At 45.3% G+C, this 20182-nt stretch overlaps 1 protein-coding gene across 2 annotated transcripts in view; it reads left to right on the forward strand.

The window, feature by feature from the left end:
• The window catches only part of RALGAPB (Ral GTPase activating protein non-catalytic subunit beta), an 81310-nt gene that overhangs the window by 49649 nt on the left and 11479 nt on the right, over nt 1-20182 (forward strand). The window contains exons 12-18 of one of the 2 annotated variants that reach the window (XM_066585832.1): nt 2519-2633; nt 2729-2873; nt 5627-5691; nt 9013-9139; nt 13298-13431; nt 16709-16891; nt 18559-18713. In XM_066585832.1, the coding sequence (XP_066441929.1) occupies nt 2519-2633; nt 2729-2873; nt 5627-5691; nt 9013-9139; nt 13298-13431; nt 16709-16891; nt 18559-18713 (924 nt within the window). The remainder of the gene's footprint in view (nt 1-2518; nt 2634-2728; nt 2874-5626; nt 5692-9012; nt 9140-13297; nt 13432-16708; nt 16892-18558; nt 18714-20182) is intronic. The other variant, XM_066585833.1, reaches the window with a different exon arrangement.

Here is a 20182-nt window from a genome sequence, read left to right on the forward strand (position 1 = left end):
GCCTCATGTCCACGGGCAGATTGGATTTGCGGAATCCGCAATCGGCAACTGTGTGGAAGATCCACGGTTCAAGCCGCCCATAGGAAAACATCGAGATCCGCACATGCAGATTTGTGTATTTTCTGTGGGGAAAAGAAATCGCAGCGTGCTCCATTTTACCACGGATTCCGAGCGGATGGGCTCCGTTGATCTCTATGGAAGTGAGCGATCCGCAGTACACCTACGCAGAAAAAAAATTGCATCCGCTATTGCCGGCAAGCATTTAAAAATGAATTCCGGACTGACTCACAGGTCTTCCACACACAAATCCGTGCGTGCCGTGACATGGGGCCTCAACAAGACTTGATGCACGATTCTTTTTTCCGGACGAGTTGTATCTTCTAATGATACCACTTTGGGGTACATATAATGTATTGTTTTAACTTAGTAACTTTTTTTCTTGTGGGGTTCACCGTACTGTATAAAGGAAGTTACTTTTATTTCGCAGATCAATAGGATTATGGCAAATACCAAATTTTATATAGTGTTTTTAGGGGTACATGCAGCTTTTAGATCACTTTCTATTGAGGTTGTTTTTTGGAGGCGGATGAATGAGAGAATTTTTTATTAAAAAAAAAACTTTTACGGTATTAAAGTTTAATTTATTTACTTTTTTCTGTTCCTCCAAGGGACTTGAAGGGGTGATCATTCAATCGCTGGTCCACTACACTGCACTACTTATGTAGTGCAGTATAGTGTACTTAAAACCAAGCAGTAGTCGGACCCTGGAGGCAGGGTCTGATAGGCTGGCATGCCTGGTAGATTTGGAGGTCTTAAGGGTGCCAATGGATGACAGGAGGAGCTACCTTCCCATCTCTCGTTTACATGCAGTGATGGCTACTGATTACGGCATGTAAGTCATTAAACAGACGGAAACTGAGGCTTCTCTGCTCGGCTGTCATCTGGGACCCGGCTCTTCCCTGCACGGGATACTCATGCCGACCAAATCCCCCTTAGTAACCGCCATAAGAACCTGTTTTACTGGTCACAAAGCAGTTAAAAATATTCAAAAGTTCAGAGATGTATAAAAGAAAAATTTTAGAGAAAAAGCGAAATACTGCTGCACCTGGGCATACTGTACAGTATGTACGGCACGTGACCGTCTGCTGGCTTCTAACAGGTCCTGAGCAGTGGGCCCAAGGGCTCCTGTGTTGGATGAGGCGCAATTGAAGAATCGATGTATCTTTTATTTTATTTAAATGTAGGAAGAGTTTTTAACCTTACCAGTAGTATTTATTTTGTGCTATAGAGAAGTTGTGCGGGAAAGCCCACATACCTAGTGAATAACACATTTTTAAAAAGTCACTTATATGTGGGTGTGGGTGTGGGGGGGAAATCTACGAACCAAAATGCATTTTATATTGCATTAACTTCTTAAGGACCAAGCGCAGTAAATTTACGGGCTTCAATCCCAGTGGCCAATAGCAAACGTGCAGTGTGGAATTAAAGCTTCTGTTCCTGTTATCAAACAGGAGCATGTTCAGTCCTCAGCTGTCAGACACAGCTGAGGAGAAGGGAAAAGCGTTTTTTTTTACCACTTCTACCTTCTCCAGTGAAAATGTTCCATTATTTGACCGGGCAATCACATGATCACCGGGTGCAGCAGAGCTGCAGGGTTGTAGCACATCCTGATCAGCTCTGCTAGGGACTATTGTCAATCTAGGAAAATGTATTCCCCTGTAACAGTTGAAAAGTGTGAAGTTAAAAAAAAAAAAAGTAAAGTCAATGTGAATGACCCCAGAGGTCTTATATGGCATCATGGGAGTCATAGATCTTAAAAAAAAAAAGTACATAAAACCACATGTCAATCAAACCGTTGCCATATGCACCCTGTAATGCAAAACTGTACACATTAAATTGCCCGAAATGCAATGAGGAACCCATTCCTCTGCCTTATTTTTAAAATTAGTATATTTACACTAAAATAAACTATAAATTTAAAAATCCCTTCTTTTAGTCTTTTACCCCTAATAAAACTGGAAAAAAAATGGTGGTGAAAAAAGATTCAAAAACAAATCGCCCGGTATGTTACGGGAGAAAAAAAAACGCAGCAAAAGTAATTTTGGTATCTGAAAGAAAAAATAGGACAGTAAAACCACCACATGGGTAAAATCCCTAAAAAGTATCTAGTGTTTTAGTACCAAAACACCTGGGTCCTTAAGGGGTTAAATGCATCAAAGCAATATCTGGCGCAAAAAAATTGTGCATGTGCTGGCTTTTATTTAGCAACCCCTATGTGTCAATGTGAGTATTGCACTAAAGTTTTGGGGAGAGAACTTTTTGACAACTGTATGGTGAGCGTTGTTTATATAAAGATAGGAAGCCATTATAAGAAACTTTGTCCCTGTTTGTACTTTGTGCTTATGAGAGACCTCTGCCTCATTCATGGACTCTGATGGCTGCTCCCCATGTTAGACCAATCTGACTGTACGCCCTGATTGTTACCTTTCATAACGGTTTCACTGTTCTTATATTATAGGGAGCTGTCCAAGTTCAAGAGCTACGTGAACCCCACCGAGCTCCGGAGGTCCAGCATCCACATCCTGCTGTCACTCCTGCCTTTGCCGCACCATTTTGGGATTGTGAAGTCAGAGGTGATTTGCAGTAATTCGCTCTTTGGACGTTCAGTTCTTTCCTTTATTTGTGTTTCGCCATCTTGTTCCTCTCGCTTTTTGTCTTACGTTTGCAGGTCTTGTTGGAAGGGAAGTTCAGCAATGATGATGCCGGCAGCGACAAGCCCGTTACTTTCCTTTCACTGAAACTGAGGCTTGTGAATATCCTCATCGGAGCATTACAGACGGAGACGGATCCCAATAACACGCAGATGATCTTAGGTAGAGTGTTCCTAATTCTTTTATACTTGGCATATGACCAGAAAACCCCTTCAGTCTCAGAAACTCGTACTGCAGTCACATACAGTTTTGAGACTGTTAAGCCAATCACTCACATAAAAACATGTTAGTTAATCATACTTGGCGAGGGTGCCGGCGGGGGTGAGTGGTGGGTTGCAGGAGTGAGATCCCCCCCCCCCCCCCCCCACCTTCCTCCCTCCCCAACGCCACCCGAATCTTTCCGGACGAGCAGACAGATACTCGAAAAGGACGATAGTCTCTCTAGTATTTGTCCTTGACGAGTATGCTCGCTCCTCTCTAGTCACAATATATTTAAAATTGAAAATGCTAATATCCTTGTATCTTTCACACTGACCACTAAGCCTAATAGGCTGACATTTCCTGTTTTGTAGAGGGAACCTTGCCCCTGTCCTCTCATTATCACAGGCTGAATTATAAGGAAAGGTGACACCTAGATAAAGATAACTTGCAATCTATCATTCACAACTAAAGGCCTATTTACACGCAAAGATAACCGTTCAAAAGATAGGTTTTGAGCGATTTTGTTTTGCATAAATTGCTAATGTCCATTAGCAGCTTATCACCTTCATTTGCATGAAAATTAACCTTTGGTAGCTGTATGCAGAGAACAGCAGGTGGTCTGTTCTCTGAATTCACATCCCTTGTTCTTCCGCGGGGCTGCAAGCTGAAGACAATGTAATCAGCGCTCCAATGGAGAACACAGAACCATGGACAACAAACATAGCATGCAGTCTGTGTTATCTTCTCTCTGGCTGAAGGATGGATTTCATGCTCACCTAAAAATAATTGTTCAACCGAAGAGTGAAAGATGGGAGCATTCATGGGAGCATTCACACCCATAATCATGTGTACATGATTATCGCTCAAACAATGGCTTTTAAGTGATAATCATTGCGTGTAAATGGGCCTTAAATCCTCCCCCTCCTTGCAAAATGACCTTTGCATAGATCATTCAGAATGTCTAGAATAATCTCCCATAAAAGTCCTATGGGTCTCCTGTCCATTGTGTGAATGGCCCATAAGGCTGCTGTAAAGCATATCTTTGCAACAAATGCAAGATGGCCACCCCCATAGTCATGTACAGACAACAGAATAAAAAAAATCTACAATCGGAAAATAAGAAAAGGATTATAAAAATAGAAAATGCTTTACAATCTGGCTTTAATGCTTAAAAAAATATAGTTCAGCCACAGGATTCCCTATTCCTGCTCCCTGAACAGAACAGGAAAGGGGAATCCTCAGTGCAAGTGTGCAACTACCCTAGCTACTGCTACAGTGTTTCCCTAAAAATAAGACCTACCCCAAAAATAAACGCTATCCTGATATTTTGCTATTTCTAAGAAGATTGAAATATAAGCCCTAGCTACACTACATTAAAAAAAAGATACATTACCTAGCATGCGCAGTCCGGGTCCCTCCCCTTGCTCTCCGAATTTCTGTAGCTCCACCGTACGTCCTGCACTCCTCGGCCACCGACACAAGACCACTTCCTGGTTGCGGGTTTCATAAATCCCTCGTCCAGGAAGCGATGGCTCTGATTGGTTTAGCGAGCGTTGCTCTCAGCCAATCTATGCAGCGCTCACTGAACTAACGCTCTGAGACCAGTGGAAGGGTACTGAACCGCAGCTGCTAGGTAATAAAATAAGACCTAGTGGTTTTTGGTGCAAAATGAATGACCGGGTCCTGTTTTGGGGGAAACACGGTAGCTCTGTTTGCAGCTACTGCTAATAAAGACTGAAGCAAAACATGGAGAATGTATGTCTCTCTAACATGACTGTCAATGAGATATTGATTTGTAAGAATTTAAATTGGTTATTAAATAAATACAGTATTTTTTGGACTAAGACACCTGACCATAGGACGGACCCCAGGTTTGTTTTCATAAAATGGTCTAGATTGACTTTATATAGATCAGTTATGCCTCAAAATACTAGATGAAAGCAGCAGGGAGCCTCCTGATGACAGGGAAGCTATACAGAAGGAGGGTATGTGCCCACAACCTGCTGAGCCTGCAGGAGGCACAGAGGGCCAAAGAATGGCAGTTGTAGTAGAGAAGAGGAGATGGGACTTGCTCATCGCCACTGGTGGTGATGATGGATGGATGGATGGATGGATGGATTTCTATTATAATCCAGCATCACATTTAATTGTTCACATGTGTTTGACTTTTACCAGGGAAGGATCTTCTGAGTTGCTGCTTGTGGGGGGCCGCACAGGTATCCATGGGTGGTGTGATGTCATGTCGGCGCCAATTGCTGCACTCAAGGCACATTACACACAGCAGCTAATGATAGGGGATATGGGCTGTGTGATCAGTCAGCTGGAAAAGCAGTGAAGGCTGACAGACAAGACAACCCCCCCCCCCCCCTCCACTATGTGCGACTAAAGTCGGCCAGAAGTGCAGAGGAGGCTGCCAAGACCTTGCAGTGGATGTGTCCTCCAACCTCCCCTATAATCGGGCAAGCCACTAAGTGGTCAGGCGGCGCACTTTATGAACGCCCGCCAGATCATTAAAAAGCAGTCAGGGATGTCTGACTAAAGGATGCAGAATTTTTTCTTGCCAAAAAGTGCATCTTATAGTCCAAATAAATCCAGCATATTCGTTAGTTTGGCCCTCAGTATATAGTTGTGGCATCTGTTATCGCAGCACACGCTGTAGTTTTCATGCCGCACGTATTCCAGCATAGAAATGACGAAAGTGAAATCCGTTACAGGTGCGATGCTGAACATTGTCCAAGACTCCGCCTTCTTAGAAGCAACAGGAAACCAGGTGGAAATGGTAAGATGGCTTAAGTTATGGCATGATGCTCATTTCTGTTGTCTTTCCTATTTCTTATGTGCGGGAACAAAAATGTCAGAGCTTCTCAAGAGGCGGTTAAAAAGCATTGCTTTCAACAGATCCCCCACGGCTCCCGTTCTGCCAGTGCCGGGTCCCCTGCTGCTTCTCACTTCTGGCTGGAGTGGGCCAGTGGTGACGTTACAGACACAAGGACATGTGACCGCTGCAGCCAATCACTGGCTTGCTTCTGCTGGTGATTTACTACAGCCTTAGCCTGTCCCTGTGTTGGGATGTCATCGCTGCTGCAGCCTGACGTGAAGACCAGCAGTGAATTGGAGTGGGGGAGATCAGATGAGGCGAGCATTGCTGCTTTCATTTATTTTATGTTGTAAGCAGCTCCAAAATATGGTCTGTCCCCCACCATCAAATGCTGTATTAAAGGGACCTCCGATTCTGGATAAAGATGGCTGAACCGGTTCTCTGACTAACGAATACACACTGTGCATTTAGTGTGTATCAGTACAGATGTTTGTTTAAGAACTCCTGATTTTCCTGTGTCATCGCCTAGGAATAATGTGCAATCAGCGACCTTTCCGCAATGGCAATTGCAGAAAGGCTGCGAATCAGACGGCTTCAATTGACTCCAACGGAATCTGCTCAAAAATGGAGCATGCCGCAATTTTTCATCCGCAAGCGGAAACCGCAATTGATTTCCACATGTGTGCATGAAGAATCACTCTTCCATTGCATGCTATGGGCGGTATTTGCTGCGGAAAGCGGAGACAGATGCCCACTTTGATTTCTGCAATGCAAATCGGCCCTTGTGAATGTACCCTAAAACCGCAGCAGAAATCCAATGATGCGGATCTGGGCGAGGATTTGGCACATCCAATGTAGATCCGTGATGACCTGAAAACTTTTTGTTTGTTCTTTTTTGTTTCCTTGTGACACGGATTTGAAATCCGCGGTCAAAAAGTATGTTGTAAAGACAGCGGTGCTTATATTCAGTTAGAATCTTCACCAAAAGCCGCTTACAATATGCATCCCATTCATTTTATCCCAACCTCCTCTTTGGGAGCTTACTGTAAAACTCACGGCCAACCCTTGGCTTTTTTAGTGCCCTCTCCGATCAGCTGTTTGAAGAGGTCCCCATCACTGTCTACCATTCATAGCTCTGCACTGTCAGCAGCCACTGTGACTGGCAGATCACCACCAATCTAATATCGATGGCCTATCCTAAGGATAACCCCATTAAGAATGCATGAGCAAAAGCCTGATTGTAACATTTATTTCGCGTTGCTTTGGGTTGTTTTACACAGCAAGATAAATTGGAAGGAGCATGCAACCAGCGGTGCCGTAGCCATCGTATGTCATTCCCTAGGCATGCATTTACACTGGACAATAACTGTCTACTTTCCATCATTCATTTGGACATAACCGCGTCTCTAGTCGGCCCTTCTGCCACTGCTTTATATTTAGCAAATTGTTACGACTGTTTACTCAAAACGTTCTGCAGCAGACTTAGTGTGCAGATAGAGGACGCCTGTCACCAGCTGACAGCTCTATGTATGAAGTCCGGGAGCCTCAGCCTGCCATCATGGGAGGCACTGCAGGTGTAAACTAGAACAGAACCGCAGAAAGCAGGGCGGTCATACCAGTGTGTACAAGCCCTAGGCTGGGTTCACACGGGGCGTATTCCCGTTGGAAATCTCGTGGTTTGGCCGCAGCAAAAATCGCGAGATCTACGCCGGGAGAATCGCCGCGGTTTAAGCCGCGGCGGCTTTGAAGCAGCCCGGCCGCTTGCTTTTACGTTGCGGCCGACGCTCCATAGAGGAGAGCGCGGCCGCGACGAAAATAAACAAAAAAAAAAGTAAATAGAAATGCTGCATCTTCTGAAACCGCGGCTGCGGTTTCAGCCTGACTTACCGCAGCGGATTGGCCGTCCCGTGTGGACGAGATTTCTGAGAAATCTCGTCCACATGGCTGGCTAATTCCGAGATTAGCGGCCGCGGGCGGATTTGCCGCGGCAAATCCGCCCTGTGTGAACCCAGCCTTAGAGCTCTTTTATGCGGCCGCCACGATTTTCCACCACCTGCATTACGGCTGAAAATCACATCTCCCCGGAATACAGTCGGCTGGGGGAAGAGAGTTCAGCGCTGCGAAACTCCCTCCCCTTCTCTGCCTGCAAAGTTATGTGGCGGGAGCTTAGCAGAGCTAGTGTGCTAAACTTCCTCCGCCCCAGCCTATGGGAGCTGCCGGCAAGGGGAGTGGGAGGGACTTTACAATGTGAGCCGCTGCGAAACTCCACTCCTTCACTTCCCTTTTCTGACAAGTCCTATCTTTTCAGGTCATGTGTAAAAGCGGCCGGCCGAAATGTGCGCCGTATGCACTATTTTTCCTGGACTGTCGATATTAAACGCGCCGGAAAATCGCCCATCTAAGTGGATGCATTGTAATCCGTACAGAGAACATACAGAGTCCTGGCAGATGTGGCTGCTGGTCAGTCCCTGGCACTGCCCTTTAACCCCTTCAGTGGCAGGTTTAGTATTACCATGTCAGTGCAGCAAGCCTCGGAGATTTTCCTGAGGTAATTCGAAGTGGCAAATGTGTACGGTGGCACAATAACTGTGTTCCCTGGCCGTCAGGAAGACTGTGTAATAACTTTATTATGTTGAACGGACGGCGGTAGTCTTCAGCACTGAGCTATCCACTGAGGATTTTACTTCATACTCAGCGCAGCAAGCCCCCGAGATTTCCTTAAGGTAATTCCAAGTGGCAAAGGTGTACAGTGGCTGTGTCCCCTGGCCGGCAGGAAAACCTATAATAACTTTATTAGTTGATTGATAGCGCTAGTGCCCCGCACACTTCAGCACTGCGCTGTCTGTCAACTAATAAAGCTTTTACACAGTTTTCCCACAGCTAGGACACAGTCACTGTGCCACTGTACTACTTTGACAGTTGGTATTATGGAAGGGAAATCTCCGGGGCTTGCTGCGCTGAGTATGCAGTAAAACCCCCAGAAGATTTCAGATAACGGCTCAGTGCTCTGCACATTTCAGCACTAGAGCTGTCCACGGAAATCTTCCGGGGTTTAACTGCATGGTCAGTGCAGCAAGACCCGGAGATTTTCCGGGCGTGTCACTAAAGGGGTTAATGGGTTGTCTAAGGCTGGATAAAAGGGCCCGCTCTTCCGTGGACTGCATCTTGTATGGCAGCTTAGCCCCTTCCAGGTTATTCTAGCACTACGTAATACTGAGGGCTATTAACAGATTCTTTATTTATTGCTATACAGTTGTGTATGTGTCTCTCTATGTGATGCAGATTGAGAATAATGTGATGAAAAGTCATAGCCGAACAAACAGCGGCATCAGCACAGCCAGCGGAGGCAGCACCGAGCCCACTACTCCGGACAGCGAGAGGCCAGCCCAGGCGCTGCTGCGGGACTACGGTAAGAAACTCGGCTACAGCATGACGGCACATGTTACGCAGTTGGCACGCAGCATGCCTTGCAGTTTACAGCTTCAGAGTTTACATTTTGAAACATTTAAACTAGTGGAGCTGCCCCAGTACGTTCAGTGATGGGTTGGACAGAGGTTAAAAAAAAACTGCTTTCTGTCAAAAAATAGCGCCACACTTGTCCATGGGATGTGTCTGGTATTGCAGCTCCGGTCCATTTACCTCATTGGGGCTGGACTACAATATCAGGCACAACCCATGTGTCACTATTCCAGTGCAACCACTTTAATGGCATGTTAGGTTTTATCTGGTTTAAATGAAAACCTTCCCCTTTTCCCCCTTCTTATTATTATAGTCACATGATACACAACAAATCAGCATAGCGTTGAGGGGATCTTGGGGTTTGCATGATCTTATGCATCCATAGGCGATGATGTGGCATGTGTGCATTGTCATGTGCGCTGTATGCTTTGTTTGATGTCCTGTCTGTAAGTTGATTTTTAGCTTCGTAGTAATCAAATGTTTAGAAATAACCCTTTTTTTATTTTTGGGTCAAAGTAAGTGCCTTTCATAAGTTACTGACATTTGCTATTTTGTATGCGGACTGCGATAATTCTAAAACCCTTGTAGATGTGTGTAGGGTTGTTTTCCCTCTTCTCCCATCTTAAGTTACACTAGTCACCCGTCTAAATGCACATTCAAAGGTTAGTCATCATCTATGAGCCTATCTATTACATTGGATCCAAGTCTGGCAAGCTCACACCGTCTTTCTGTTACATAGACAGCCATTCATCTGAATGGTCACCATGTAATAGTACATCTCACCTGCCTTGGCTGCTGTTGGAGATGGGGTAAGCTGTGGCCAGTCAGACCAATCTAAATCATCTGTTTGCTAGGAGCAGGGGACACAGTTGATCACTGCAGGGGCCGCATCTTAAAGAAAGATGTCTCCCATCAATGCCTCAGTACAAAGTCCATCTACCATCAGAATTACATGGCTGAGAGGTGCAGCTCAAGAGAAGTCCTCTATCAGCTGTCCTTTACAGTCCCACACCTCTCTGAGAGCTCTAAAGCTGTACATACACCTAAGCTGGCCAAACAATCTCCTCCAACCTCTCATAACCATAAATGTCTATGGATATAAATGTCCACAGGTATTTCAGTGGAGAGGAAGACCCGCCGCTGCCAGACACTTCAGAACGAAAGATTAGGCACGTTCAAATTCAGCATGTCTAGTTCTTGTTCCCCTCATATCTTCCACTAGAGGGCGTTATGAGGCCCCCATACATACAAGATTGACATTATTATAAAGTGCATAGGCAGCATAATGAGTTTATCCAGGATTGCGATATAGGGTCTGCCACCCCCTAGAAACAGTGCCTCTTGTTTATGGACCATATCCGGTACCTCAGTACATCATTCATAAGTAGAAGGCTACATGACCCTCTTCTCTAAACCTGGACGTCCCCTTTTAAGCGAACTCTCAGCGTCCCATTGAACTTCCCTTGTTCTGAACTGTTCAGCAGATCCAGTGTAGTTGGACTAGGACTTACTTGCATCTTCTAAATGCCCCTGTCTAAAGTGCGCCCATCTCATGCCATGTTTTCTAGGGTTGGTTATCAGTGATTGCTTACATTAGGGTAACCCTGGTTCTCTTTACTGTTTTTCCCATAGGATATCCAGGTACCCATCCAGCCAGCTATCTTAATTGTAACTCCTTTAATTCTCTCCTCATTACACCCAATCCGCACAATACTTCTCAGATAAGAATCCACCACTAACCTCACAGGCGACACTGTACAACACGGTGTGATCCACGGTTTTCATGTGTGTTCTCAAAATGTATGTTGCACGGATTTCCATCATTGACTATGCCGATGTTAATTAACAGCAGAACAAAGTTATGGAAGATTATTATGTTCTTGGATTTGATCCTAATAAACCTGGCCCTTTAATAAGCCCACGTGTTTTGTTCTAGGCCTAGTAATGGTCAGCCCTATGATCACCTCTGCTTACAGCACATCTATGCAGCATCTGCAGTCCGGATGACATGTTTTCACCGCAGATTGGCCAGGTTTTCAAATTTGATTGGCTGCAGTGTTTTGTGGGTAAGGGCGCATCCACACAGGGAGGACTTGCTGCGGGAGTGCTGTAGCACCAAATACACACCATGTTGGTGCAGTTTTGCTTGTGGATGTGCCGCAGCCTTTACTCACAAAATTGTATTTATTTTCAAGGGGTTTCCCAAACAAATACTGTTGATGACCTATTCTCTGAATAAGTCAACAATAGGGGATCAGCCGCCACTCATGACCCAGGGAGATCAGGGTTGTGATTGTAAGAGATCCATTGTCCTATCTTAGACATGCCTTGGATTATACAAGGACATAATCGGAACTACTTTTCGGCCTCCTGCCCACGGACGGAGCGGGATAAGCTCACGGATGTACACCATGAGAATAAACAAAAAAGTTCCCACAGCGATCGCAGAAAAACACGCTTTATACCACAGTCTCCGTTAATGTGTTAATGAAGACCTCACACCATGGAAAAATGCGGCAAAATAGAACATGCTGCGATTTTTTTATTTATTTTTTTTTTATTTTTATTTTTTGGATTTATTTACTTTTTTTATTCCCCCCCCTTCGGCGTAAATCCGCAGTAGAATCCCGCATGTGAGGACTAAGACATTAGGTTCAATAGAACCTAATAGCTGTGTATTTACGCCGCGGAGAACGCAGCATTAGCCCTTAGGGAAGGGGTTTTACATAGAATTACTAGTGCTCTCCTCCTCCCATCAGGATGTCGGCCCCTGTAACACTAAAGTATACACAAGTCACAGCTTATTGACTGGAACCGGAAAAAACAAAAAGGCAGAACGCTTCCTTGGGTGGTGATCCCCACAAAGAGCAAATAAAATAAATGCTGAATCTACGCGCCTTGAGATGTTGCGTTTAGAACCCTTCATCTAGAGAGGCTCAAGTAGTATCTCGGGTAATGCTGCCATCTCTGAAAACGAGGACCTCCAAATAATCCAGAGTGTATCGACAGTGAAGCTTAACAACAGAGATGCGCTTTTTTCAGGGATTTCGGGTGGAAATGCCAAGATCTTCACAACGCCAGGTTATATCGTATATTCAATTTATTGCTGATCAGCTGGCACCCACCACTCGCGATCCCAGTCGATCAGCTGATTGGGCGCCTGCTCTCAGCACCCCAACATACTGGATATGGAGTGTAAGCAGTTGGCTCCAACCCGGTCCTAAGTGGAGCTGATCACCTAATCTCCCTATTATACACATTAGAGCAATTTTATAGAACACCACGTAAGCAATCAGCAGATTCAGTATATTTGTGGTGTAGATGGGGAAGCTGGAATACTTGGCTAAACACACAGAGAACATACAGATTCCTGGTAGATGTCGCTGCTGGTCGGTCCCTGGAGCTTCAGAACTGCTGCCCTTTAATGGGTTGTCTAAGGTTAAAGAAACCGGCCAGCTTTTCCATAAACTGTAGCTGTCCGTGGGCTGTATCTGGTATAGCACTGCCAGTGGAGTCAGTACCAAGCCCCCTACGCCGGACAGCAGGAGGCCGGCCCTGGTGCAGCCGCTTACGGAGCGTAAGCAGTCGGCTCTGACCGCTGTGTAGCGGACGGCACTCGTTATTGCTGCCACCGCTCCCAATAAAATGGGGATTAATTTACAACAAAAGATGCCTCTTCAGAGATTTGTGGCTTGACAGCAGATTTCTGCCATGGCTTTTAGAGGTGGAATCCACACTGAAAAAGTCATGTTGACTTCCGCTGTGTGAACGTACCCCAAAACTGTTTTTTACCTTCAAAATTGTGTAACCCTAACAATTTGAAAAGTGCCATAATGCGGTGATGTAAAGCGAGATGTCCTAATTAGTCTTGTTCCTTCTGAATCTGCTGTGAATTAACATGTCCATTGACTTGTATGTAGATTCTATTAACACGTGTGTGTGCGCCACGTAATGATCATATACGGGAGTGGAACTCTGAAAGTCCCCCAGTTGTACTTGTCTTTGTGCCCTGTGGCTGCGCCCTGCTCCTGGACTGTCCGCTTCCCATTACTAATGAGCGGTTGTTTTCCCTCCCCTGCTTTGCATTGGTTCTGCGGTTACATCCTAGCTCTTCATACAGATACAGCGGCCGGTCTGCTCATGCGCAGCATCCACTTGGTGACTCAGAGACTCAACTCGCAGTGGAGGCCGGACATGAGCATCTCGTTGGCCGCCCTGGAGCTACTATCTGGTCTCGCCAAGGTCAGTAGCTACACTTTCTTCTGGTTTACAGCATAATCTGGGCAGATGTGATGGACGCAGCGTAAACTGGTGGCTTACAGTTAATGCATTATGTCGTTTTTTCGATATGTTAAAGCGGTTGTAACGGAACAGACTTTCGCCTATCGATGGGTAATTAAAGTCTGATCGGTGGGGGTTTCATTGCTGAGACCCCTACCGACCCAGAACGAGGGTCCTTATGTCTCCATCTTCTCGTCAATGAGGACGGGTACACTAAAACCCATACTGACGTTGGATTGAGTGGAGCGGCGGTCACACGTGCGCAGTGCCACTCCGTACATTTCTGACGGAAATGGCTGAGCACTTGGACTACTTGTGTTAGTGTTTCCCTGAAAATAAAACACTGTCCTATTAATTTTTGACCCAAAAGGACGACAGTGTCTTATTTTCTGGGGGGCTGTTATACTCACCCGGTCCACGGCGTCCTGCTGCCTCACGATGGTCGAAGGCGCTGCGGGAAGCTGCAGTGTGCTCTGCCCTGACATATCAGTTTCTTTCTGGTAAACAGGGCTTTGAATCTTTCGCCTTCAGCAAAGCGAACGCTGCGATTGGATTGAGCGCCAGCCAATCACAACCGGCGCTTAATGAGCCAATCACAGCCATTCAGTGATGTCATTCACTGAATGGCTGTGAATGAACGAGCGCCGTCTGTGATTGGCTGGTGCTTGATCCAGTCACAGCTCTCACTTTGCTGGAGAATGGTTTCAAAGCCCCGTCACCAGAAAGTAACTGATATATCAGCACAGAGGACACTGCAGCTTGCCGCAGCACTGCTGGAAACCATCGCGAGGCAGCGGGACGCCGTGGACCACGTGAGTATTGATGATTTGAATTTTTTTTTTTTCTTTATTCCTCCATGAAAGTTAGCTAGGACTTATTTTCAGGGGAGGGCTTATATTTCAATCCTCCCTCGAAAACCAGGTTTGGGCTTATTATCAGGGTATGTCTTCTTATTGGGGGAAACTAGGCTCTGGCCCCTCATTGAAAAAAATGGAATGGCATTGTGCATGTGTGACGGCCACTCAATTCAATCTCACTGCGGGGATGTAGCGAGCCCACATTGGGGAAGAGAGGGGGACAGAGGACCTGTTGTCTGGATCAATGACTCTCCGCTTTTAGACCCCACCGCTCACTTATCACCTATCCATGTTACAACTCTCCATCAGGTGGGAGAGTATGCTCAGACAACCCCTTTAACTACCAGCATCCACAGGATTGGGATCATAAGACATGCATTCTCCACAAAATGAAAATCTGGAGACAATGCTCTCTTAATTCTGTGCTGTTCCTCTGTTGTTCCTCCTGAAAATGTATGTGTAAATTTGACAGTCGGTTGGTACTACCCCCCTGGTTAGTAAGTTGTCCCGACACCTGCTGACACTGACAATGATTTGGGGTAATGTCTGAATATTTTTGTTTCAAAAATAATTATTGAAAGAAATGTGAAACTGTTGGCAGCATTCCTGCCGCATAGACCCCACGCAGGGGGAGAAGCATTTGGCATGTCTAAATGTTTTTAACTCCTTAGTGACCAGCCCATTTTGCCTCTTGCTGTGCGGGCAATTTTTTTTTTTCACTTTTACATCATTCTGTTCCAAAAGCCATAATAACATTTATATTTTTATATAGCCATATGGGGAAAAAAACAAATTCCATCATAGTTTTTATAGGTTTTATTTTACGGGGTTCATTATACATTATAAATGAAACTTTACTTTTATTCTGCGGGTCAATATGATGATGGTAATGCCACATTTTTATTTATTTTTTTTTATTACTTTTGAGAACACTGGCATGCCTGACAAATCTGGAGCTCTTTATCAGGCCTCCAGCCATGGGAACCTATTAGCACCCTGCGATCCCATTGGGTGTCTCCCTTTCATGCAGAGATCGCTATTGATCGCAGCATGTGAGAGATTATACAGTCAGGAACGGTGTATAAACTGGGCTGTCAGACAGCTGAGCTCTGGCTCTTCCCAACATGGGACTCCCATGCTAGCCTTGGATTAGGCTGCTGTTAAAACACAGCTGCTTAGTCTAAAGACCACTTAGTGAGCTCTTAAAAACCTGTACAGCTGGAGAGTAAGGGGTTAAAGGGTAACTAAACCTCTTTAAAACTTTTGACATATAGTGACATGGCAGAAATTTTTGATCAGTGGGAGTCTAGTTGTGGAAAGCAAACTGTAAAGCAAATGGGCAGAAGTCTTCATCTGAGTGCTGTGCCTGGTCTGCTGTTTCCATCACTGCTTGGAGTGGTGTACAGCTCTGAAGATAGTCTATGGAGCCCTTGCACCACTTGCAATGACAGCCAAATGGGCACAGAGCTCCACATCGTGCGTCTGCCCTAGCATTACCCAGCACCAGGCTCTCACCAATCAGATCTTCTGACATATCACTATGATATGTCAAAAGTTTTCACAGTTTTAGTTATATTTTTAGCATTGAGTTATCTCCTTTTATGTCTGAAGGAATGTGTTGGGCCTCAACAACTGGAGGTATTGCCTACAGCAACCAAGTTGCAACTCCATTGTGTTGGGGTTACCTGGCATGGATGTTGAAGGGACCTTCAGGGTCATCGGGTCCAACCCCCTGCTCAGTGCAGGATTCACTAAATCATCCCAGACAGATATTTGTCCAGCCTTTGTTTGAATACGTCCATTGAAGAAGAACTCACCACCTCCCGTGGTAACCTGTTCCACTCATTGATCACCCTCACTGTCTAATATCTAATTAGTGTCTCCTCCCTTTCAGTTTCATCCCATTGCTTCTAGTCTTTCCCTGTACAAATGAGAATAGGGCTGGTCCCTCTGCACGGTGACAGCCCTTCAGATATTTGTAGACGGCTATTAAGTCTCCTCTCAGCCTTCTTTTTTGCAAGCTAAACATTCCCAGATCCTTTAACCATTCCTCATAGGACATGATTTGTAGACCACTCACCATCTTGGTAGCTCTCCTGTGAACTTGCTCCAGTTTGTCTATGTGCCCAAAGAGAAGGCTGCATTGGTCGGGAATTGAGGCCAACCCCGTGTGGCAGGCGAGAATTCTACCACTGATGCTTAATATATTTAGATTTCTGTAGCAATAAGAATGTATAAAAATGGCTTTGTTGGTGGGTGGAGAGCGATGTAATGGGCCTGTCAATCAGTGACCCTTGAGCTGTATGTAGTGTGGACTTCAGGTTTATTTCTGTTACTGCCATTAGTTGGATGTACCTTTTGATCTTCCTTCTTCTCTCCAGGTGAAGGTCGGTATTGACTCCACGGACAGGAAGAGGGCTGTGAGCTCTGTCTGTACGTACATCGTATACCAGTGCTCCCGTCCCGCTCCGCATCACTCCAGAGACCTGCACTCCATGATCGTTGCTGCGTTTCAGTGCCTGTGTGTGTGGCTCACTGAGCATCCGGACATGTTAAATGAAAAGGTAAGTCTGACTGTTCGAAGTACAGCACTTCTACTTTTTAGGTCTACCTCAGGTCTTCATCTGGAGAAAAAAGCCAACCCCATTTTTCATTTTATGATTTTAGAATTATTTTGCATGACGTTTTGGGTATATATCCTCATATTTTGTATTATTTGGGTACTTTGCTTTTGTGTCTTATGTGGAGAAGTGTTGTGTGACCCATCTTGTTTGAAGTTTTTAATATCTTTTAAGTGTCCAATGGAAAACAAGGGGCGAGGCATTCCAAGAGAACACTAGAAAGTAAGACCTGCAGCACAGTGTCGCTCCATTCATCTTCAGTGAGGCTCATGAAAGTAGCAGAGTACAAGCGCTCGGCTAACTCGGCAGTACAGTTGAAGATTACTTGAGCGGAACCGCGCACGCTTGACCACCGCTTCATTTAGTCTCCTCCGCACTGTAGGGGTGCAGTGATCCCACAGTGAGGGGGACATGGGCCATTCTAGGGACTGATAGGGGTTTCTGCGTTGTCACGCCCAGCAATTGGGCTTTTATCTTCTAGTCTGTAAATAGATAAGTCAGTCTTAGAAATACCCCTTCAAAGAGTAACATATGGATTTATTTAGTTCAGAGAAATGACAGCTGAGTGGTGACCTAAAAACTATGTATAAACATATCTCTCCCATCATCTATTTATACCCAGGACTTTGACAAGGGGGCGCCCTCTCTAGAGGAAAGAAAGTTTCTACACCGACCTAGAAGGTGTTCTTTACTGTAACAGCAGTGAGACTATGGAACTCTCTGTTTTAGGACTTGGGGATGGTGAAAGGCTGGATGCCTTTCTTGAGTGTTTCAATATTGTATGTTATAATTAATAACTTCAATCTGGCAATCGGAATAATCAGATCACCAACCCTTCTGGAGTCCGGAAGTTATTTCTCCCCTTAAATGGGGAAAATTGGCTTCTACCTCATTGGGGATCTTTGGCTTCCTCAGGATCAACATTGGGGGTTAATGGGCTGAACTGGATGGACAGGTGTCTTTTTTCAGCCTTACATACTATGTTACTATGTATGTTTGCATACACTGTGTGTTTTTTCTGTGGACTTGCGTGCAGAAAATACACAGTGTATTCTAGTATAGGCTAGGTGGATGGACTTTAATAAATCCCATTTGCATGCTGCAGAGTCCGCAGTGTAAATTTACATGTTCACTTTAAAAAAAAATCAGCACAATAGGTCAATTTGTTCTGCAAATCGACACCAAAATCCGATTTGGACCTTTTGCTGTGGATTTTCCACTGCAAAAAAAATGCCATATGTCTGCGTTGCCTTAAAGGGGTACTTCTATCTCATAAAGTGATGGCTTATGACTAGTATATGCCATCATAACTGCTGACTTGGCACTGCAGCACCTAGCCACCCACTGCAGGATAACTCCCTTCACTTGAATCGGGGCGGCTGCAGTTCCCTGTACAGCGGGCGGCTTGGAATGCTAAGGCTATATTCTCAGGATCAGTGGGGGTCCCAGAGGTTCGGATCCCCCCACTGATCATTAAATGATGTCATATCCTAGTAGTACACTATCACTTTGAGATGGAGATACCCTTCTAAATGTGATTTTGATCATGGTGTGTCATGGCAGACTTGTCTTGTAATATCTTATAAAATTCCCATTTTTTCATTCTCTAGGACTGTCTAAAGGAGGTGCTTGAGATTGTGGAGCTGGGGATATCTGGCAGCAAGTCCAAAAACCCAGAGCAGCAAGAGGTGCGCTTCAAAGGGGACAAAGAGCATAACCCGGCCTCAATGAGAGTGAAGGACGCTGCAGAAGCCACGTTAACCTGGTATGGACTGTAGTAGTCTGATGCTGTTAGATTAGACCAGCTCAGGCCTATGGTTAAATCAACTCTCCATTGGTAATGGAACTAGATGTACAAGAGGGCCGCAATGTAAGCCAAGTTAATGCCGTGTGTTGTCTGACATGTTCCCGTAACTGCTCGATAGTGCCGCAGGTGTAACAGAATTTGTCATATCATCACGCATTATCTAGTATCCTTCTGTCGCATCCGAGGTGAAAACTGATGCAACTGTGCAAATCGTCTGCGTTAAAAATATCCCACAGTTTTTTGTTTTGTTTTTTTAGTTGACCGCTCCTTTGCAGGGCTACGTGTTTTATGGTAATGTAACATAGTATGGGAGGCTGAAACAAGTCACATGTCCATCCGGTTCGGCCTATTGAATTTGTCTCCTGTACATATATTTTAGCGCAGAACTCTCTTGCCTGAAGTGCATTTTTAACCCCTGAGCAGCATAACTAATTTTAGCCTTACGAACCAGTAAATCATTTTTTCCCTTTTGTATTCCAACAGTCATAGCTTTTTTCCGTCATTGTAGTTGTATGAGATCTTGAATTTTGCGGGACGAGTTCTAGTTTTTAGAAGAACTGATCTTGGATGCATATAATGAATTAAAGGGGTTGTCCTGCAGATAGTTATATTTTTTTTCTGCAGATGCCACCTGCAAATCAAAGCGATTATAAGATACACTAAAACCCCCTTTAATAGCCCTTTCCCCTTACCTGCAGCAGCTTTTTCTTTACTTACCAAAAATTCTGTTCAAAGATGGCGCCGCGGGACTTCTCCTATGGTGCACCACAGTATATGCTCCGACGTGCGCGCTCCCGATGGTGTGTTCTTGGCTCTTCTTCCAGCAGCAGCGGCAGGCATATTAGCACTTTCTGCTTAGGTTAAGCAGCGCTGCTGATTAGAGCCACCTGATTGGCTCTTCGGCACCACGTGACTACACAGCGTGCACCAATCAAGTGGCTCTAATCAGCAGCGCTGCTTAACCTAAGCAGAAAGTGCTAATATGCCAGCGGCAGGCAGACACTCACTCCACTGGTATCTGAAACCAGGAAGTGAGTGTACTGCGCATGCGCCGACCGGCGGCGCGCGTCCCCTGCAAGGCTTCCAGGAGCAGCGTGGTCCCGGCGGAAGGACGAACTACTGCGCATGCGCGGAGGGGAAGACGCTCGTTCCAGCGCCGACGAGAGCTGCTGCCGGCCCGACAAGAAATCCAGTAGATTTCTTGTCGTAACCAGGGACAACGGAGGAGCAACACGGGGGGGGCACCCCTAAAGGTAAGTCAATAACTTCTGTTTGCATCATTTTCCATGCACAATGTATATTACAAAGTGCATGGAAATGGGCAAACAGAAGTAATGACATCCATTGTTTATGGCCGGACAACCCCTTTTAAATAACTTTTTTTTTTTTTTTTTGCTGGGGGGGCAATGGTAAAAAAAAAAAAAAAA

The sequence above is a fragment of the Eleutherodactylus coqui genome, chromosome 13 (genome assembly GCF_035609145.1).
Source record: "Eleutherodactylus coqui strain aEleCoq1 chromosome 13, aEleCoq1.hap1, whole genome shotgun sequence".
NCBI classification, from domain to species: Eukaryota; Metazoa; Chordata; class Amphibia; order Anura; family Eleutherodactylidae; genus Eleutherodactylus; species Eleutherodactylus coqui.